At 49.4% G+C, this 18,083-nt stretch overlaps 1 protein-coding gene and 1 long non-coding RNA gene across 4 annotated transcripts; both read right to left on the reverse strand.

Annotated features, from left to right (window-relative positions):
* Positions 1 to 7,084: 7,084 nt before the first annotated feature.
* Positions 7,085 to 13,192, reverse strand: LOC123045512 (uncharacterized). 3 transcript variants are annotated; one of them, XR_006421461.1, is made up of 3 exons: positions 12,404 to 13,192; positions 8,503 to 8,597; positions 7,085 to 8,346 (listed from the first exon to the last, which is right to left on the reverse strand). It is a non-coding gene; the product is annotated as an uncharacterized lncRNA (long non-coding RNA). The 3 variants fall into 3 exon arrangements; XR_006421462.1 differs by lacking the exon at positions 12,404 to 13,192 and having other exon boundaries at positions 7,085 to 7,396; positions 7,875 to 8,346; positions 8,503 to 9,287; XR_006421451.1 differs by lacking the exon at positions 12,404 to 13,192 and having other exon boundaries at positions 8,503 to 11,536.
* A 1,503-nt stretch (positions 13,193 to 14,695) lies between these two features.
* On the reverse strand, positions 14,696 to 16,601 carry LOC123117363 (uncharacterized). Its single transcript, XM_044538165.1, has 3 exons — positions 15,616 to 16,601; positions 15,364 to 15,492; positions 14,696 to 15,055 (listed from the first exon to the last, which is right to left on the reverse strand). The coding sequence occupies exons 1-3, from the start codon at positions 16,516 to 16,518 to the stop codon at positions 14,939 to 14,941; spliced, it is 1,149 nt and encodes a 382-aa protein (XP_044394100.1). The 5' UTR covers positions 16,519 to 16,601; the 3' UTR covers positions 14,696 to 14,938.
* Positions 16,602 to 18,083: the final 1,482 nt, after the last annotated feature.

The raw sequence follows: 18,083 nt of genomic DNA on the forward strand, positions 1-18,083 counted from the left end.
CCACACCCTCATATTTTCCCTGCTAAAATTGTATGACTTATTTCCTAAGTTGTTCCGATGGATCCTTGGTGTATCCAATGCCCGACCTTTGCTTGAAACCATGTCAATGCTATCTCGAAGCATGTCTGTGGTAATCCAATCTCCAATCAGAACATTTGAAGCACGATACTAAATCATCCTTATCAATTATCCAAACACCGTTGTATGGGTAACATCCTGAAATTCCTTTCCCCTTCACTAAATGATTTTATACTTCTATCCTGTCATGGATACCATGCTCTGCTTGTCCTTGGGAAGGATATACCCCTGAAGTATGTGTTTAAACACATTTTCCTTTCCATTGTTCTGATTAACATATTGATCATATTTTTTCCTTTCCATTCTTTTGTTTAACCTTTTCGGTAAACTAACTTATCTTAGTAGAGATAATTTCCTGCTTAGGTAAGCACCTCAATGTACAACTCTGTCAGTAAAGACCCTGCTACTACTGTTGATGACATTTCGGTAGCCACCGATGGACGAGAACCTTGCCTAATGGCCCGCCTCGTTCAACGAGCAGGAAAATGGTTCTCTTCGTCCCTTGCCCTTGGTACCGACGTTGTTGACCGACATAACTGACAGGCTACCCATTGACATGCCTTGCTTTCATGACCGTGCAAGATGTCATCGCTCCTTCTATTTTAACCCACATGGTGGGCCCATAACCCACAGGTCCACACGATCGAAACCTGACTCTCCTGTATATCTTTGATTGCGAAATATTCTTGCATTTGGCTTCGTATCTTGTCACGAGCCACCTTTCAAGAGATGATCTGTTCCCGATGCTCTGAACCCCTTCCTCACACTTTGTTCAGGTATCAATCATTTGTCTATTTGCTTGAAACTTCCTATGGTACCTTCATACTTGCTCTCGATGTTAATTAAGTTTCAACTCGAGAGATACTTCTGCCTCATTCCCTGAATTGTTCACCACACAATTAACCCTATATGGGTCAGTTCTCCCGAAGTTACTCTTTACTTCCGCACTTAAATCTCGGGACGAGATTTCTTGTAGTGGAGGAGATTTGTAACACCCCCAGTGTCATGCTACAGTAATCCCCTGTTAATGGTGCCATGTCATCATGTTACTATTGCTAACCTTCACTTGATCCAAATCACCATTCAAATTCAAATCCAATCTAAGGTCAAAATTCAAATTTGTCAAACTTCAAATTAAAAATGTTCAAGGTGTGGCAAATAATCCCTAGATATTTGTCATATTGGAAACAACCTCTTTTGGATTCCCAAAGTGCCCCTGGAAATTATTTAGTGGTCCAACAGCATTTAAAATTGGCCTTTTCAAATTCTATAAATGGTTAGGCATCTCCTTTTCACTCCATACTTTTTGTTTCCATCTCATTATATCATGCTAGAATTATGTGCCAAGTTTTGTTCAAAACAAAACCCAATTGGTACTAAAAAAATGCAAAACAGGTCAATACAAAGAAAAATAGTAAAGGAAGGCTAAAAATAAAAAAAGGAAAAAAGAGCCCACTATGCACTGGGCCAAGTGCACAGTGGCGGCCCAGCCTGCCTTCCCCCGTTGTCTTCTTCCTCGCTACAGAGAAGCAGGGGAGGTGGCGGCCATCCACCGGCCAGGGCGTCACCGTGTCGGCCATCCGCCGCTCCCCGGCGAGGATAAGGCATGCCCCGGCTCTCACCCCCTCCTAACCCTAGCGCCCACTCTCCCCTCTCCCTCTCCCTGGAGCTCGCACACCCCTCCCTTCTCTCTGCCGAGCACAACCGAGCGTGGCCGCCGCCACATCTCCATCGACCCCGCGGCCACCAAGCCCTTCCGACCCCGCTGATTTGTCCGGGAGCCCCAGCGCCATTGACCCCTTCGTCTAGTGTCGTTGGATCAATTCGGGGAGCAGCACAACAACGCCGGCGACCCAATCCCCTTCTCCGGCCATCGCGACACCTCCGCCTCGATTCGCTGCACCGAGTCCTCCCCTAGCACGCTGTCGTCCCCCTACAGCCTCGCTGTGAGCTCCTTCCCCTCCTCCCCCTCTCCATTCGCCCTCGCGCGCCTCCTAGCTAGCTCGCCCACCGTCGCCCGAGCACGTTCCTGCCGACGAGCTCGGCGCCGTGGCCATGGGCGCCTTCACATGAGGCCGAGCGCCGCATCGTGCTCCTGGGGTTCCCAGGGGCCCAACGCGCGCGTCCGTTGCTCTCGCCGAGCCCCGTAGCGCCGACCCTGTGCTCCGACCGGATGCGCCTCCGTGTAGCTCGTTGCCGGCGCCGTTCCGGCGACCTTTTGGTCTTTTGCTCGCGCCCATCTTGCTCGTGCGTGCACATAGGCCTCGCCCCGCTCTCTGGATAGCCCGAACTCGCGTCGTACCACCGCTGTCGTTGCTCGCCCGAAGCACCTCGCCGCCGGCGAGCTTGAAGTGCTCGCCCCCGTCCTTTCCAGCCACTCCGGCCACCACCGTTCGATGCGCGACGCCGAGCCGCGTCGAACGCGCCCAGCCACAACCCCGCAGACCCCCTGTGCGCGAAATCCGTGCCCCTCCCGAGCCGCGCCGTCGCGTTTGGCTCGCCGGAGTCAACTCCGGCGCATCTCCGGCTGGTGTCCGACGTGGCGTCCATGTGGCACCACTTGGGCCACTGACTGGTGGGCCCAGGGGCCCCCTTTGACCTGTTGACTTGGGTCAACACTGACGTGGCCGCCCCCAGTGCCACTGACATGTGGGCCCCGCGCTAATTAAACAGGTTTTATAAATAAACAAAATGCTAATTAGTCTGTTAATTAGTTTAATCACTAATTAGTCGCCGACTAATGGGGCCCACACCCCTAACTACTACTGTCAGTCAAATTAATCCATTGTTAGCCCACAGAGGCTGACATGTGGGTCCCGGTGGCCCCACTGGTCAGGTTTGACCTGGTCAGTGCGGCTGTTGACTGCTGATGTCACACCTATGTCATACTGATGTCATATTTCCTTTTTTGTTAATTTGAATGATTCCAGAAAAGGCTTTAAACTTTAGAAATTCATAGTAATTAAACCGTAGCTCGGATGAAAATGTTTTCTATATGAAAGTTGCTCAGAAAAATCCAACGAATCCAAATGCGTGGTCTGTTCATCTGTCACATGCCCCTAGCATGCTGAACATGGAACCGTCCCCTCTCTTTCATCTGTCCGGAATCCACCTAACGCCGAGAATTCATCCTCGGATGTTTATCCCCTCCGTCTGCAACGTGTAGTGCTACGTTAGGACAACCCTAGCTCTGCCCGTCGTCATGTTATACCTTGTGATGCACTGTTTGCTCTGTATTTACTGTTTCTTCCCCTCTTCTCTCCGGTAGACCCCAAGACCGATGCTGCCCTTGTGATCGACTACGTCGACGACAACCCCCCTCCTTGCCAGAGCAACCAGGCAAGCAACCCCCCCCCCTTGAGCATTCCCATATCGCCCATTTCTTTCCCTCTCATGCTTGCATTAGAACTGCTACTGCTTTTTGTATGATCCTACTCTGATGCATAGCCTGTTATTGTTACTTGCTTTCATACCTTACCTGCTTATCCTATTCTGCTTAGTATAGGTTGGTTAGTGATCAATCAGAGACCCCCACCTTCTCCTAGTTGCCCTGCTTTATGTTTGATGACTCGATCAACGTGATCGACATCCAGGCCCCGACACCGCACATCACCCCCCCTTAGTCGTACGACTCTGTAGAGTTACCATCGAGTGTCGAGGGTGGAACCTCTTACATCACTCCTGATGAGACCTTTGTAGTGTAGCTACCCGGTTGTGGTCATCGAGGGTGATTTCCTCCTTAACCACTTCCGATACGGCTCTGTCGTGCAACCCCTCAAGCGTGAACCTCGAGGGTGAATCCTCTTACGTTCACCTTGATGGTCACATCGAGTGGAATTCACCGGGGGTGATTCCTCGGGTTTTCCCCTTGGTGTTAGACACACAATTACTATGGTTACAATGACTTTACACTGAACCATGTTACTAAAGACGGGTTGACCTGGAAGGTACCCGCGCGAGCTTAATAGCGAGTGATGTGGAGTCGGGTTGACCTGGAAGGTGCCCGCGAGATAACTACGAGGCGTGGCCGGGTATTCTTAGCCCTTGCCGCAAGTACTCGAGACGGGGCAACGGGGTCACATCTTTCGTGAGTCTCTGCTTGTTACCACGTGCTCCCAATCCACTACGATTTGGATATTTGATCCGAGGGGCCTTTGGCCTGATAGAACTAACCATCACGTGGGCATAGTATGGGCGTTCTACGTCGTATGCATCAGCTGAAGCTTAATAGACGTCAGCGACTAAGCGGCGCGCGCCGGGTTGGACTGCGTAAGCACCTGCCTTGTTGAAGGAGGTAGCTAGGTCTGCTCACCGGCCACGTACGCAATGTGTAGGTGTTCCCGGGGAGATGGCCCATGACCCCTGGGGGCATAGGTTTAGTCCGGCGTGCTGACCTCTCTATTAAGCCTAGGTCGGGTTGTGGCGTATTGTTTGGCCGAGGCCGGGCATGACCCAGGAAAGTGTGTCTGGCCGGAGTTAATCGAGCATGGTGGGTAAGTTGGTGCACCCCTGCAGGGAAGAAAACATCTATCAATAGCCTGTCCTACGGTAACGGACACTTGGAGTTGTATCCCGATCGATACAACTAGAACTGGATACTAGTGATGATAAATGTATTGTGATGAGAAATGGATGGTGATGAGAATTGGATTGTGATGATAACTGGATAGTATGGCTCTGGGATTGCTTTCTCGCAGGGAGTCGAGAAAGGATCTCTGGCCGAGGTTGATAACACTACTGCTACTTGACTTTATGTTAATCTACTCCCTCCTGTTGCTGCAAGATGGTGGTTTCCAGAAGATGCTAGTCTTCGATAGGCTAGGCTTTCCCTTTCCCTTTTGGCATTCTGCAGTTTAGTCCACAGATACAACCCATTCCTTTGATACATATGCATACTTAGTTTAGATCTGATGTAAGTCTTTCGAGTACTTTGGATGAGTACTCACGGTTGCTTTGCTACTTCTTTTCCCCCATACCCTATTGTTGCGGCCAGATGACGGAGCCCAGGAGCCAGACGACGCCACTGATGACTACTACTACCCGGAGGATGCCTACTACTACGTGAAGACCGCCGACGACTAGGAGTAGTTAGGAGGCTCCCAGGCAGGAGGCCTTGCCTTTTCGATCATTGTTGCTTTTGTGCTAGCCTTCTTAAGGCAATCTTGTTTAATTCATGTCTGTACTCGGATATTGTTGCTTCCGCCGACTCTTGTGTATTCGAGCCCTCGAGGCCCCTGGCTTGTAATATAAAGCTTGTATTATTTTAATTTGGGTCTAGAGTTGTGTTGTGATATCTTTCCGTGAGTCCTTGATCTTGATCGTACACATTTTCGTGTATGATTAGTGTATGGTCAAATCGAGGGTGTCACACTTGTCTTGCATGGCAATGATGATGACTCCTTCATTCTCGAGGCCCCCAAGCCGTGTTGAAGGCCCAAGCCATACACCGACCTAGGTTTCCTGGGGCGGCCTGGTGGGCTGACTTCCGAGGTCTTTTTTTTTATAGAAAGACTGTAAAGGAACCCCCTACAATAATTGGTGCAACAAACCCAAATTGCAAGTACCGTGCCTTAAACCTGGGTGGGTGGGAAGGCATCAACCCCTTCCTACCACTAGGCTATGCCTTAGTCTGTGACTTCCGAGGTCTTGAGGTGTTACACCATCAACACCCTTGTTAGAACTGTTGGGGACACAATGAAGTTCTATTTGTGTTGCAAACACTACCACTCTTACAGGGTTCACTTGCCTCACCGGATTGATAACTTTGTTTCCTAATGAATACCGAGGGAGAACTTCCTACGTGCTACAAACTTCTGCGCTTGGGAGCCTAACCCTGTACTTGATACACAGTCGGCAAGATAAGGGCATCGGAGGGTGACGGCATGGCCATTGGCCTAGGGCACAACATCTCCCGCCATCCTACTGCACCACTCCTGCAGTGAGCGGCGGCTTCGCCCAGCGTGGCACGACCGTAATCTCCCGACACGGATCCCTGCATCGTGGCTCCCAACTACTTGTCCTTCCTCTGGTAGCCCACGACATGCACACGTTGTTAGCCATCTCTGTCCAGTACGATGACACGACCTAACCATCCCCAGCCAGCCACGCCTCTCCCATGCGTGACCGTCAACACTGGCACGTGGTGAGGCCATGCCTTCTAGTGCGGCGTCCAGAAGGAGAGGCGACACATGACCTGGCTACCTCTCGACAACGGTAGCCGACATGGTGCTTCGAGCGATCTCTCCCTCTAGACACGGGGATCGGTGACTGATGTTTGGGGTAGGAGCTCGGGCTCGGGAATGAGATATAAAGAGGGGGAGGGAGAGGTGGCTACCCTACTAGCTCAATTGGCACGCCCTGCTGATGTGGCGGTGCCCAGTCAGCAGTCAACGCGATCAAAACCGCCCCAGCGAGTCAAAACCAGTCAGGGTTGACTCATGAACCGGGTGCTTATTCAAGGTGTGGGTCGGCCTGTTTTGAAGTTTGGAATTGGTTCTCATATCGAGTGGTTAGTTATTATTATTATTACTAGCAAAAATGCCCGTGCATTGCAACGGAAGAAAAAATATACTAAAAGAACACGACATGCAAGGCACAATAATTAGGCTTGAAGGCATACATATTCTTATGTCAAACATGTACCAAATCCTCATGCACATCAGACAACATTGTTGACTTATTTTTTGCCATTAAATCATATTTCTTCTTCTTCTTTCATCGTCACAGCTCACGAATTGCACAATTTACTTGGTCGACGGTAAAATTAATTGAAATCTCTATATTTTTGCTGGCCCTTGATCGATAATATGGTCAATTGCAGGAAGCAATGTCTCCGTGGCCAACAGATCATCTGCCCCTTTCTCTTGTTCTGATGCAGATGGTGGGACATAGCTATCAGGAAAGGGTATTCACAAAAAAAACTATCCGAAAAGGGTGAAGGGGAGGGTCAGAAGGCAGCTGCTAAGAAATATGTCAGATGTTTGAGGATGTAAAAAAAAGTTAGATGTTTGAGGGTTAATAGCAAATGGTTGATAAGGCAGTTTGATGAACAGACTTCTAGTACAATACATCAGCAGAACTTGAGAAAAATTGTTACTCCCGTTCTTGGGACTAAGGAGTGGTCAGTACATCTGATGTGCCCCATAAGTTCTTCTATCTAAAGTAGGAATGTTGCTATAAAAAAAAGTACACCACCCCTGTTGCAACATGCAAAGACACATGAGGATGTGATCAACTCATCTCAACTCCTTCAACTCCAAATATGTTGTTGCCTTATGTGACATTGATTCAGGAGCTGTCCCATCAGACTATGTTCCCTCTGTAAAAAACACAAACAGAAATTCCAGTTATGCTAGTACTTCTGTTTTGCAAATTGCAGTAAATAAAAAAATGTAAAATAAATAGAAACAACAGAAATTGTGAAGCACAACAACAGCAAGCCACCAATTTCCCGCAAGTGATCTTGCATGACCAATGCGAACTATCCTTATTACAGATTATTAGAATGTCGAGGTAAGGGGTAATTTAACCACCAAACTGTACTACAGTACTAAGTTTTATTTTGTTCCAAACAGTGTGTCAATTCACATGGACTCAAGCTTAATGTGGTAACTTCCAATCGACAAACAAAACAGATATCTTTGAGCAGTTAAGTAAGCATATAAATTCCAATATCATACAAAGAGAAGTAAATATAAGAAAACCTGTCAGCAAAAAAACCATGGAACTATATTCACATTCATGCTTGAATCTTTAATCTCAGAAAACCGTAAAATTGCCTACATGTAATTTTGTACCTGCAGACCCATAATTTTCCAAAATTTGACCAACACCTACATCTCAAATCTTGTTTGCATTCCTAATGAACGTCTGCCACACACTGAGTAGTGCTCACATCACTTGGCAGACCATCCTGTTGGGTAGCAGGATTTCTGACATTAGTAGGTTTTGGAGAATATCATTGCCATTTAATCAAGGCTAGAAGTTGAAGCTTGACTGAAGAACATAGCAGAAATGAACTTGACTAAGTAAATAGATCAACAACTCGTTTGCTGGTAAGTACCCAGATTTTGATATTGACAAAATCTAAACCCCAAGACCAGTGATACTGACAGCAGAGCAAGAATCCTTTAGGGAGAAAGGTAAATTGGCTATTTGAAACGCCATTGCGGATATGATGTTTCCTGTTCCCAAGCTCCAGCATCACCAGATCCACGCATCCCCGAACAAAATGCCGCTACTGGCTGTCCCGCCTTGCGGCCTCCCCTCCTGAACAACATAAAGTCAAATAAAGTAACTCAATCACTGAAAGTTCTTTCTCATACATGAGTATCAAAGGTGTCATGAATGAAGTTGTTGAGAATGATAACAATGTACTACTCAATCATAACTGCTTCGGTATAAGGAGATTGAAGAGTATCTAACCGGTTACCAAACAGTGATGATGTAGTGGATCATCGGAAGTGGGCCGAGCGGCCGAAATGCAAAGAGAATCATCCATTCAGGAGATGTAAGAACACCTGTAGAAAGAAACTTACTGGAATATCTAAAGAGCGCTCACACATCATGTTTTGAAGGATATTAGAAATCTATTAGAATTCAGAGATTCTAAAGTTGTAATTTGCTTATGATATTTGCCCTGATTATCTACCGCTATAACCATGCTGATACAGGTAGTGGACATTACTGCTGATGTCGAGTGGAAACTTACTGGAAGTGGTCCCTGGAACATTGAAATGGAACTTACTATACCCCATGCCATACCGAAGTAAGAAACTCAACTCAATGAATAGAATTAGTTGAATATACGTCTAGCCTTTGGTTACGGATAAGTTTATGGATTAAAGAGGAGCTGGGCTTAGAGATAAGTGCACTACAGCTAGCTGGCTGCACTATTAAGGTTAAAAATATATATGTTATTCTTTGGAAAGGCAAGATGGTTGCACTATTCTTAAACTTCAGAGAACAAAGCTTGTATGTTGTTCGTTGGAAAGGCAGGATGGCTGGATGGTAATTACGTCATTAAAAGATTCGCTCATGAAGGCGCTATTCACACTGGCGACCATGTGGCAAATCAGAATATTCAGAGCAACTGAATCTCTTTCGGATGTACAGCAAGCAATCAGGTAGTACAATCCACCCTCTTCTCCTTAGTCTTTCAATTGTACCATAGAGTTAAACCTAAATCCTAGTTGATCTATATATATATATATATATATATATATATATATATATATATATATATATATATATATATATATATATATGTATGTATGTATATATATATATATGTATATCTGTCGCACAAACTTGCAGTGAATCTGCAACTGGATAGTTACTGGACCTAGATTTTAAGTGGTATTTACCTGGTAAGCATCCCTTCCAAGTACCGTATACATAATATATATTACCGAAATTCTGTTTGATACCTAGATTTGCAAGCCATTTTGTAAGATCTTCGGTTCAATTGCTTCTTGTTAACTGCACTAATTTGTGAGCTTTCTCTCCAGGGCATGGCTATCGAATCCTATATGAAGATGTACAGTCAAAAAATGCAGCAATTGAGTCTTTGCTAGCTAACTACAAATGTTAGAGTTGTGTCGAATATTGTGTACAAGGTAGGTTACAGTTGGACTTGTAGTTGTATTGTGTTTACAGGGTATGAAGTCGTGTTCTAGTAAGACACTTGTATCCTAGACCTCTCATATATAGCGGGGGTAGACACACGATGTAACCTATGCCAACATAATAGCACAAGCGTGCAAGGGGGAGCCGGCGGCGTGTGCCGGCGCCCGGGTGGCCAGAGTGCGGTATTGTGACGGTGTCACGGGGAGGAGCGCCCGTAGTCAAGCCCCGGGGATGTAGCCATATCGGTGAACCTCGTTAACAAATCTCGGTGTTGTGCTCGTGTGATTGCTTGGTCCTCGGATGATCGACGGTATGCCTCGGATTTATTCTAACAAGTGGTATCATGAGCTAGGTTGTTCGGAGGTTGCAATCGTTGATCTAGAGGTTGAAGCGAAACGTCAAGTTGGATCGTGGTTGGCTTCGCACCCGAGCCATGACAGGGATCGGGAGATCAGAAGCAACGATGTGATTCATGTCAGTGACGGATTGTTTCGGAATAGCAGCATACATGCAAGAGCCAACATATCCGATCGAATCGGATGCGTACAGGCGGCGGCAGGACCAGATCGATCGTTTCGATCGGTGGCAATCTTGGCGATCTGTGGATGGCAATGGCATGGATTTGGCCGTGCGAGGCCCAACACAGTAGGTTGCGGTGCCCAGGCTGGCCGAGGGGCAGTGTGGCGCGCTGGCCCAGGCGGGGCAAGGAGGCTGGCCAAAACTGGACCGTGGTCGTAGTGCATGCTGGCCGAGTAGAGCTCGTTGCAGGGTATGTGTGAGATTTGTTTTGGACCAAAAGGAGGATCGAGTCCTCGTATACGACACAGGCAGATCAAATCTCTTGCGAAGGAAAAAGCCATTGATACATCCATCATGGACTAGCAAGGATGGTTGGCAAGGCAAAAAGCAATTAGCTTAGCATCAGGAGTTAAAGCCAAGACAGGAGCTGCTCACGTGAAGACCAAGTTGGTTGGTTTTGCTAGTAGCATGGCGTGGAAAGCTTGGATAGTTTTTTCACAGGGTCAGCCGTACGAAGAACCAGGACATCAACGGGTTCCGGGTTTGAGGTGGAGAAGTTCACGGAACTGAAAACCTTGGGTTATGGCAGACAAAGGTGAAAGATTTGTTGGCACAACAGGGATGCTTGAAGGCGTTGTGGGAAGTCATGTCAGCTGAGATGGGAAGTATCATGTGATGGATGGGAATTCGTGGAAGACGGTATGAGAGCCTCGAGTGTGTCGTACAGTCGAACGAGATCGGCTGGGTCGGATTAGACAGTCTGACGGATCGACGTGAGTCGATTGATACAGAAGACGGTGGTGGGATCGGCGACGACGACATAGGAGCGTGATGCTGATGGTGACCGACTTCTGGGCGTGGAAACACGTGACGCAGGCCCGAGGGCTTGTGTGACTTCGACAAGACTATGGCGTGGGGTTGATTCAAGATGGCGTATGCATGTGAGCTTGAAGTCGACGGGACGCGAGGGTGGACTGGTCATCTACCATGGAGTCATGTTGAAGGTGGAGCTGGATTAAGGGGCTACGGTGTAAGGATCCAGGGAATCAAAGCCTATTCAGCAAGGGGGAAAAGCGAGGGACATGTAATTCGGACTGGAGCCCAGTGGTCTGATGGAAGAGTCAAACTCGTCATCGGTCGGTGATGATCGGTGGTACTCTGCAGTGGGGGTTGAGTGGTGTGGATTCACGACCCTTGAGACTCGACCGGGACAGCGGAGGCTCAACGCGGTAATAGCGGCGAGGCGTGCGGTGCGCACGAGGCATGGAGACGGGCCAGGGCTCTGGTGGTCATACATGTGGTGAGACAACTGCGAATTGACTCGGGATGACTACAAGTAATGGTGAAATTCCTTCAAGTTTCAGACATGCGGTCAAGAAAGGAGCGGTGATGTTGAGTTCAGGTAACTCTTATGTGTGACACCCAATGTTTGAGTTGTTCACTTTCACGCAGGTCAGTGATCAGTGTGTGATGGCGTTGGACGGATACTCTGGAAGTTGGGAGCACAGACTAGAGTAAAGAGGAACTTAATTTTGCTCGAGTGTTGACTGTGGTCAAGAAAAGAAGGGACTACAAGTTGCAGGTGGAGTCGCATGGAGTCTTTGGAGTAGCAGCGGTACTCATGGGATAAGCTCAAGTCCAATGTACATGAAAGTTTGACGCATGGACAAATCCAGGGTGGTGGAGAATATTCGCCAAGGTGGAGTTTGTTAGAGTTGTGTCGAATATTGTGTACAAGGTAGGTTACAGTTGGACTTGTAGTTGTATTGTGTTTATAGGGTATGAAGTCGTGTTCTAGTAGGACACTTGTATCCTAGACCTCTCATATATAGCGGGGGTAGACACACGATGTAACCTATGCCAACATAATAGCACAGGCGCGCAAGGGGGAGCCGGCGGCGTGTGCCGGCGCCCGGGTGGCCAGAGTGCGGTATTGTGACGGTGTCACGGGGAGGAGCGCCCGTAGTCAAGCCCCGGGGATGTAGCCATATCGGTGAACCTCGTTAACAAATCTCGGTGTTGTGCTCGTGTGATTGCTTGGTCCTCGGATGATCGACGGTATGCCTCGGATTTATTCTAACAACAAAAACTAAGATTCCAGTGGATAGTATGAGGAAGATGCAGAAGAAAGAGACAGGGAGAGGTTCCATTGGGTTGTCGGCCTTTTTTAGATCGATACCTGCGGAGGTCATGGCCTCGGAGGAGCTTTGTCCGGGCTTATAGGGCGCAGATGCGGGCGCCATCTCCGCCGCACACAGCCAGGCTCTCCACCTGTGCTCCAGATTGGAAGGATGGATATGGAGAGGCGACCCTCTGCCACGGCCTGAAACCTGAACCGGAGGAGGAGGAGCGCAGGATCGAGAGGGAGAGGCAGCCCATAGCCACTGTGGGAAACCAGAAGTGATGAAGGAGCCTGTCGAAAGATGATGACCTCGGCTTCAATCCCGTCGATCTCGGGGACATGGGACTCCGAAGGCGGGTGGCGAGCCCTCCATAGCAACGACGGCGGCCACCTCCAGCATCGCGAGATCCAGGGCGACTTGGGAAGGGAGCGGAGCAGCATGCCGGATCCGACGTGCGCTGATTCTGACGCTACCCCGCCTCCCGCGCGTCCTCCACCTCCCGGTCGTTGCCCGTGGTGGCGAGGAGCGTGCTGAGCAGCCCGTCGCGGTCGGTGGCGCGGGCCCGGAGCAGGCTGGCCTGGGCCTCGGCGTCGGCGAACCGCGCGCGGAGGACTCGGGCGGCGCGAGGAAGAGGGCACGACAGAGAGGAGGCAGTCTGCGGTGCGGGGAGGACGGCACGGCGGTGGATGGCGTGGTTGAGGACGCCGGTCGGCGGCGGATCCAGATGGGGTGGAGGCGTGGTCGCTCGTATTTTCTGGCAGAAATACGGAACATTTTTTAACCTTACTAGAACAATGCCCATGTGTTGCAACGTGATATAAGTATCCTAAAATGTTAGGTTGTGATTTACCTGTCAATAATAATGCGATTGTGTAAATAAATACTCATCAAATTCTGCTCATAAATTATCTTATATTTTGATTAGAAGTTTGGTAAGTAAATTAAAATGGAATTGGTTAAAGTAAGTAAATTAAGATGATTGATTATCATACACATGAAAGTTTGGACGAAAGGATGGTGGGAAGAAAGGTGAAATGGAAACCTTACGTCCTTTTTAAGTAGTAGAGATTTACTGGACTGCCGGTTAATTTCTCAAAAATACGACTTTTTTGCAAAAAAAACACGACGCACGACCACAAACAATAACTGGTTTATTAGTACTAGCAAAAAACCCCGTGCGTTGCAACGGGAAAGAAAATAACATACGTTCTTAACCCAATAACCATGACTCAAGACCTTAATAGGCCTGCGTCTTTTAGTTTTATATGGCATTACATTTGTATTTCCTCTATACTCACACACTCGTTCGAAAAAAAGCCCGTGCATTGCAACGGGAAAGAAAATAACACACACTCTTAACCAATAACCATGACTCAAGACATTAATAGGCCCACGTCTTTTAGTTTCACATGACATCATATTTGTGTTGCCGACAGTGACCTCTGTGCTCACACAATGAAAACACGTTTGAATGTGGTTAGTCTTAATGTCTCTCTCTTTTGCGCGCGCGCACATGCGCACACTCGCTTGGAATAAGATAAAAAGTATGTTGTTTTTTTCCCGCGAGGTTTTTCATAGTTGTGTATGCATGGTTCTCGATGTTTTTTTCTCTCACTCTGGTTTTAATAGATGTTTATTTGCAATTTGAACCACCGACGGTACAAAAAAAACAGACCGTACACTATATATTAAGTTTGCACCAAAAATTATATTTTAGAAATATTTAACAGCTAAAAATAACTTCATATTTAGATTCTACATATTTTTCTAATCAAGTTTCATATATAACATGTTAAAATTTAAGTTACGGTTTAAAAGATATGAATAATCTTATTTTACATAAACTGTAGATTGATTAACCGAAACGTCAAAGGGTTTTCTGTTAAAACTAAAAAAACATTTCGGCTGACTTAAATATGAACGGCGGGTTGATTGTCTAAAACGTCAGGGTTTTTTTTAAGAAAATGAGAAAAAAAAACGGTTTGGTTATAACTTAAACATGTACTGCGGGTTGATTTACAGAAAACTGAGGGGTTTATTTATAAAATGGCGTGACAGACGATCAGAAACAATCTGTGTTTTATTAGTAGGTAAGATAGGTAATATAGATAAAGAGGTAAAGATAAAGATTTTTGCAATCTCGGCTAGACATACAAACAAATACATGAGTTACAAACATTTTTCATCTACTAACCAATTACAAACTTACTCCCCCTTGATTTTCAAAAAGGGTGGGCCATCTCCCCACCTATTAACCAATCAAATTAATTTTTTTTGTAAAACCCTGTAACTCATTTATTGAGCTAGAAACAAAAAAGAAAATGGCGGAGATCACCATCACATCAACTAAAGGAACGGCGTACATTTACCCGGAACACAAGCGTCTTTGACGCTTTAGCACTTTGCAGTTCAAATCAAGAAGAAAACAGCTGGGAAACTACAGAGAGAACCGTCCATTCGCTACAGCTTTCATAACACACACACAGTTCCGAGCACAATGCAGTTATCGGTGTCCTGAATTCAGGCCAGACTGATGAAGCAACCCATTGACGAAGTAACTGCCGGTGGCGACGGACGGGGTAACGAGCTCGTCAGTGGCGGTGGTCGAAGCAGAACTCCTTCCGGGCACCGCACGAGCAGGTCACGCACACCACCACCTCGGCGCCTGGGCACGCCGCCGCTCCATGGCCATCTCCGCCCTCGCTCTCCTGTACGATTGTAGATTTCGTTAAGGCAAACCACCAAGATGACAGAAAGAGGCCGCGGCAACGAGCGGTGTTAACCATTAAACTGACGGATGCATCGGTGGAACTGAACAAAATGATCGCGATTTGTTTGTTGCATTCTCGAGTGATTTCCTACCGCTGAACAAAATGAAACTGCTCATTTTTCTGACTACCCAAGGATCGCCGAACAAAACGATCATGGTGATATGAAGATATGCGAACTTCGAATGATTCAGGCGATCGGATTAACAGAGAGAACATGGACAACCAGGAAAGAGGAAATGGCTTACCCGCTTGCTCGCCTTCTCCAGCGGCCTTGTTGGCGATGCGTCGAACGTGCAGATCGTTCCCGCCGGTGACTGATACGGCGATGAGGAGCAGGATGCGCCGCTGGCGGCGAGGATGTCCTTGTTGGCTTCCTGCAGCGACCGAAGCCAGAGAAATCAGAGACGCGAATCGCAGTTACCAGTAACAGGCGAAGAAATCCAAAACTCAACCGCAGAGGCGGAAGATCGAGCAGGGAGGGGGAAGCGTCGCGATACCTGATTGATCGCCTTCGCCGGCGAATTGACGAACGCGCAGCACGGCCTGGTCGACGACACGGACAGGGCGGCGCGACGGGTAGGGTCGCCGATGGCCAGCGCTTCCGTCTTGGCGACCTTCTTCAGCGGCACGGTGACCTGCAGCTGCTCTTCCAACTGCCGCTTGTTCCCGCGGCGCCGTGACCAGAGGGTGCTCCCCTCGGGCTTCCGCTCCGGAGATGCCGACGTCCGGGAGGCCGTGAGGACGAGTGGCGGCGAGAAGACGAGATCGCCACCGCCGCTGATCCGGGGACCCGCGGGAGACAATACCTTGTCTGCCGCAGACGTTGAAGAATCTTTCCGCCCGAGCGCCGTGTTCGGAGAAGCCAGGAACACCGGTTCCCCGCCGTCGTTGCCGTTGGATCCCGTGCGCGTCGGCGTCGGGGGAGCCAAGGACGCGATGGCGCCGGTTCCGTTGGAGCCCCCGTGGCCGGGAGATAACGACGGCCGAGAAGAAAAGACCCCAAAACCGCTGCTGGCGGTGGAACCCATGGGTGTCAGCGACCGCTCCGGCGAAGTCAAGAACGCGAAGGCGCCGCTGCGGTTGGAGCCCTTGGGCGATGGCTGCTCCGGCAAAGCGCAGAACGCGAAGCTTCCGTTGCTTCCGCTGGAAGGCGACAGCGCCGACGAGAAAACGCTGACGGTGCGGCCGCCGCTGGGTGGCGGGGAAGGCGCGGGCGCGGAGGAGAAGGGGGGCAGGTCGACCAAAATCTTCTTGCGCGGGGAGAAGGCGGGGAAGAGGCAGCGGCGCTTGCGGCCGGCGGCGCAGGGGTCGGAGAAGGCGATCGGCGACTGGTCGCCCTCAATGCGGAGCTCGGCGAGGTGGTGCTGCCGCTGCGGGGTGTGGAAGAAAGCGCGGGCCATCTCCGTGGCTGCGGTGCGCGGCTTTCTTGGGTTCTTGTTCTATGGCAGAAGGCAGTTATTAGGTGGTGAACACCAGACGTCGGGCTTTTTACATGCTTTTATAGTAAGAATGTAAGATAAGAAAAAAAAAAAGACAAGATTTGGCCTTTTCTCGAATACGGTACTGCGGTAAACACCAACGTGTAGTCTATGGGGAAGTCTCCTCCCGCGTCGGCCTCCCACTTCATCAACCCTCCTCTCCCCTTCCTCCCCGCCATCGTTGCTGGCGCCCATGGCCAGCCTAGCCCTAGGGACGCTGGTGGCGGCGACCCCCTGACCTTCCCCTCTTGATGGCTTCCGACGTGGGACGGAGCTGCACCAGGAGGGTGCTCCTAAGCGGCGACTGACCCGGTGGCGGCAGGGTTCCCCGACGCGGCCGATGAGCGGCTGGGTGCTGGCGGTGCCGACGCCAGCCTGCTGCAGCGTGGCCGGCGTGGCTTAGCGGGCCTGTTTCGGGCCTGGTATGCCCCGCTGCCGTGTTCGGACGGCGACCGCGATGGTGCCTGAGGCGCGGGCCTCTCACACGATAGCGGTGGAGGTGGTTCCCTCCCGCTCGGCCTTGGTGCTGTTACTCCCGTCGCTTGGCACTTTTCTTTGGTCTTTTTGGCCTTGTGTTGGTGTGAGGGAGTCCTGGATTAGGTGGTGTTCGGATAGCCGAACTATACCTTCAGCCGGACTCCTAGACTATGAAGATGCAAGATTGAAGACTCCGTCCCGTGCCCGGAAGGGACTTTCCTTGGTGTGGAAGGCAAGCTTGGCGATACGGATATTCAGATCTCCTACCATTGTAACCGACTCTATGTAACCCTAACCCTCTCCAGTGTCTATATAAACCGGGGGGGTTTTGTCCGTAGGACAACATACACATCAACAATCATACCATAGGCTAGCTTCTAGGGTTTAGCCTCTCTGATCTCATGGTAGATCTACTCTTGTACTACCCATATCATCAATATTAATCAAGCAGGACGTAGGGTTTACCTTCATCGAGAGGGTCCGAACCTGGGTAAAACTTTGTGTCCCTTGCCTCCTGTTACCATCCGGCCTAGACGCACAGTTCGGGACCCCCTACCCGAGATCCGCCGGTTTTGACACCGACATTGGTGCTTTCATTGAGAGTTCCTTTGTGTCGTCGCCGTCAGGCCTGATGGCTCCTACGATCATCAATGGCGATGCAGTCCAGGGTGAGACCTTCCTCCCCGGACAGATCTTCGTCTTTGGCGGCTTTGCACTGCGGGCCAATTCACTTGGCCATCTAGAGCAGATCGAAAGCTACGCCCCTGGCCGTCAGGTCAGATTCGGAAATTTAAACTACACGGCTGACATCCGCGGGGACTTGATCTTCGACGGACTCGAACCACCGCCGAGCGCGCTGCACTGTCACGACGAGCATGATCTAGCTCTGCCGCCGAACAGTGCCCTGGAGGCCGCACCCGCATTGGCTCCGACCCTTAGTTCGGAGCCAACCGCGCCGATCGAGGATGGGCGGTTGGACGCCACCTCGGGGGCTGTGATCCCAACGGCGG

Source organism: Triticum aestivum, chromosome 1A (genome assembly GCF_018294505.1).
Source record: "Triticum aestivum cultivar Chinese Spring chromosome 1A, IWGSC CS RefSeq v2.1, whole genome shotgun sequence".
Lineage (NCBI taxonomy): Eukaryota > Viridiplantae > Streptophyta > Magnoliopsida > Poales > Poaceae > Triticum > Triticum aestivum.

Coding starts and splice junctions, on each gene's coding strand:
- LOC123117363 (XM_044538165.1), bottom strand. CDS start 16,518: ATGGCCCGCGCTTTCTTCCACACCCCGCAGCGGCAGCACCACCTCGCC. Junction 15,493..15,615: donor CGGCGAAGGCGATCAATCAG/GTATCGCGACGC, acceptor CGGTCGCTGCAG/GAAGCCAACAAGGACATCCT. Junction 15,056..15,363: donor TGGAGAAGGCGAGCAAGCGG/GTAAGCCATTTC, acceptor ACAATCGTACAG/GAGAGCGAGGGCGGAGATGG.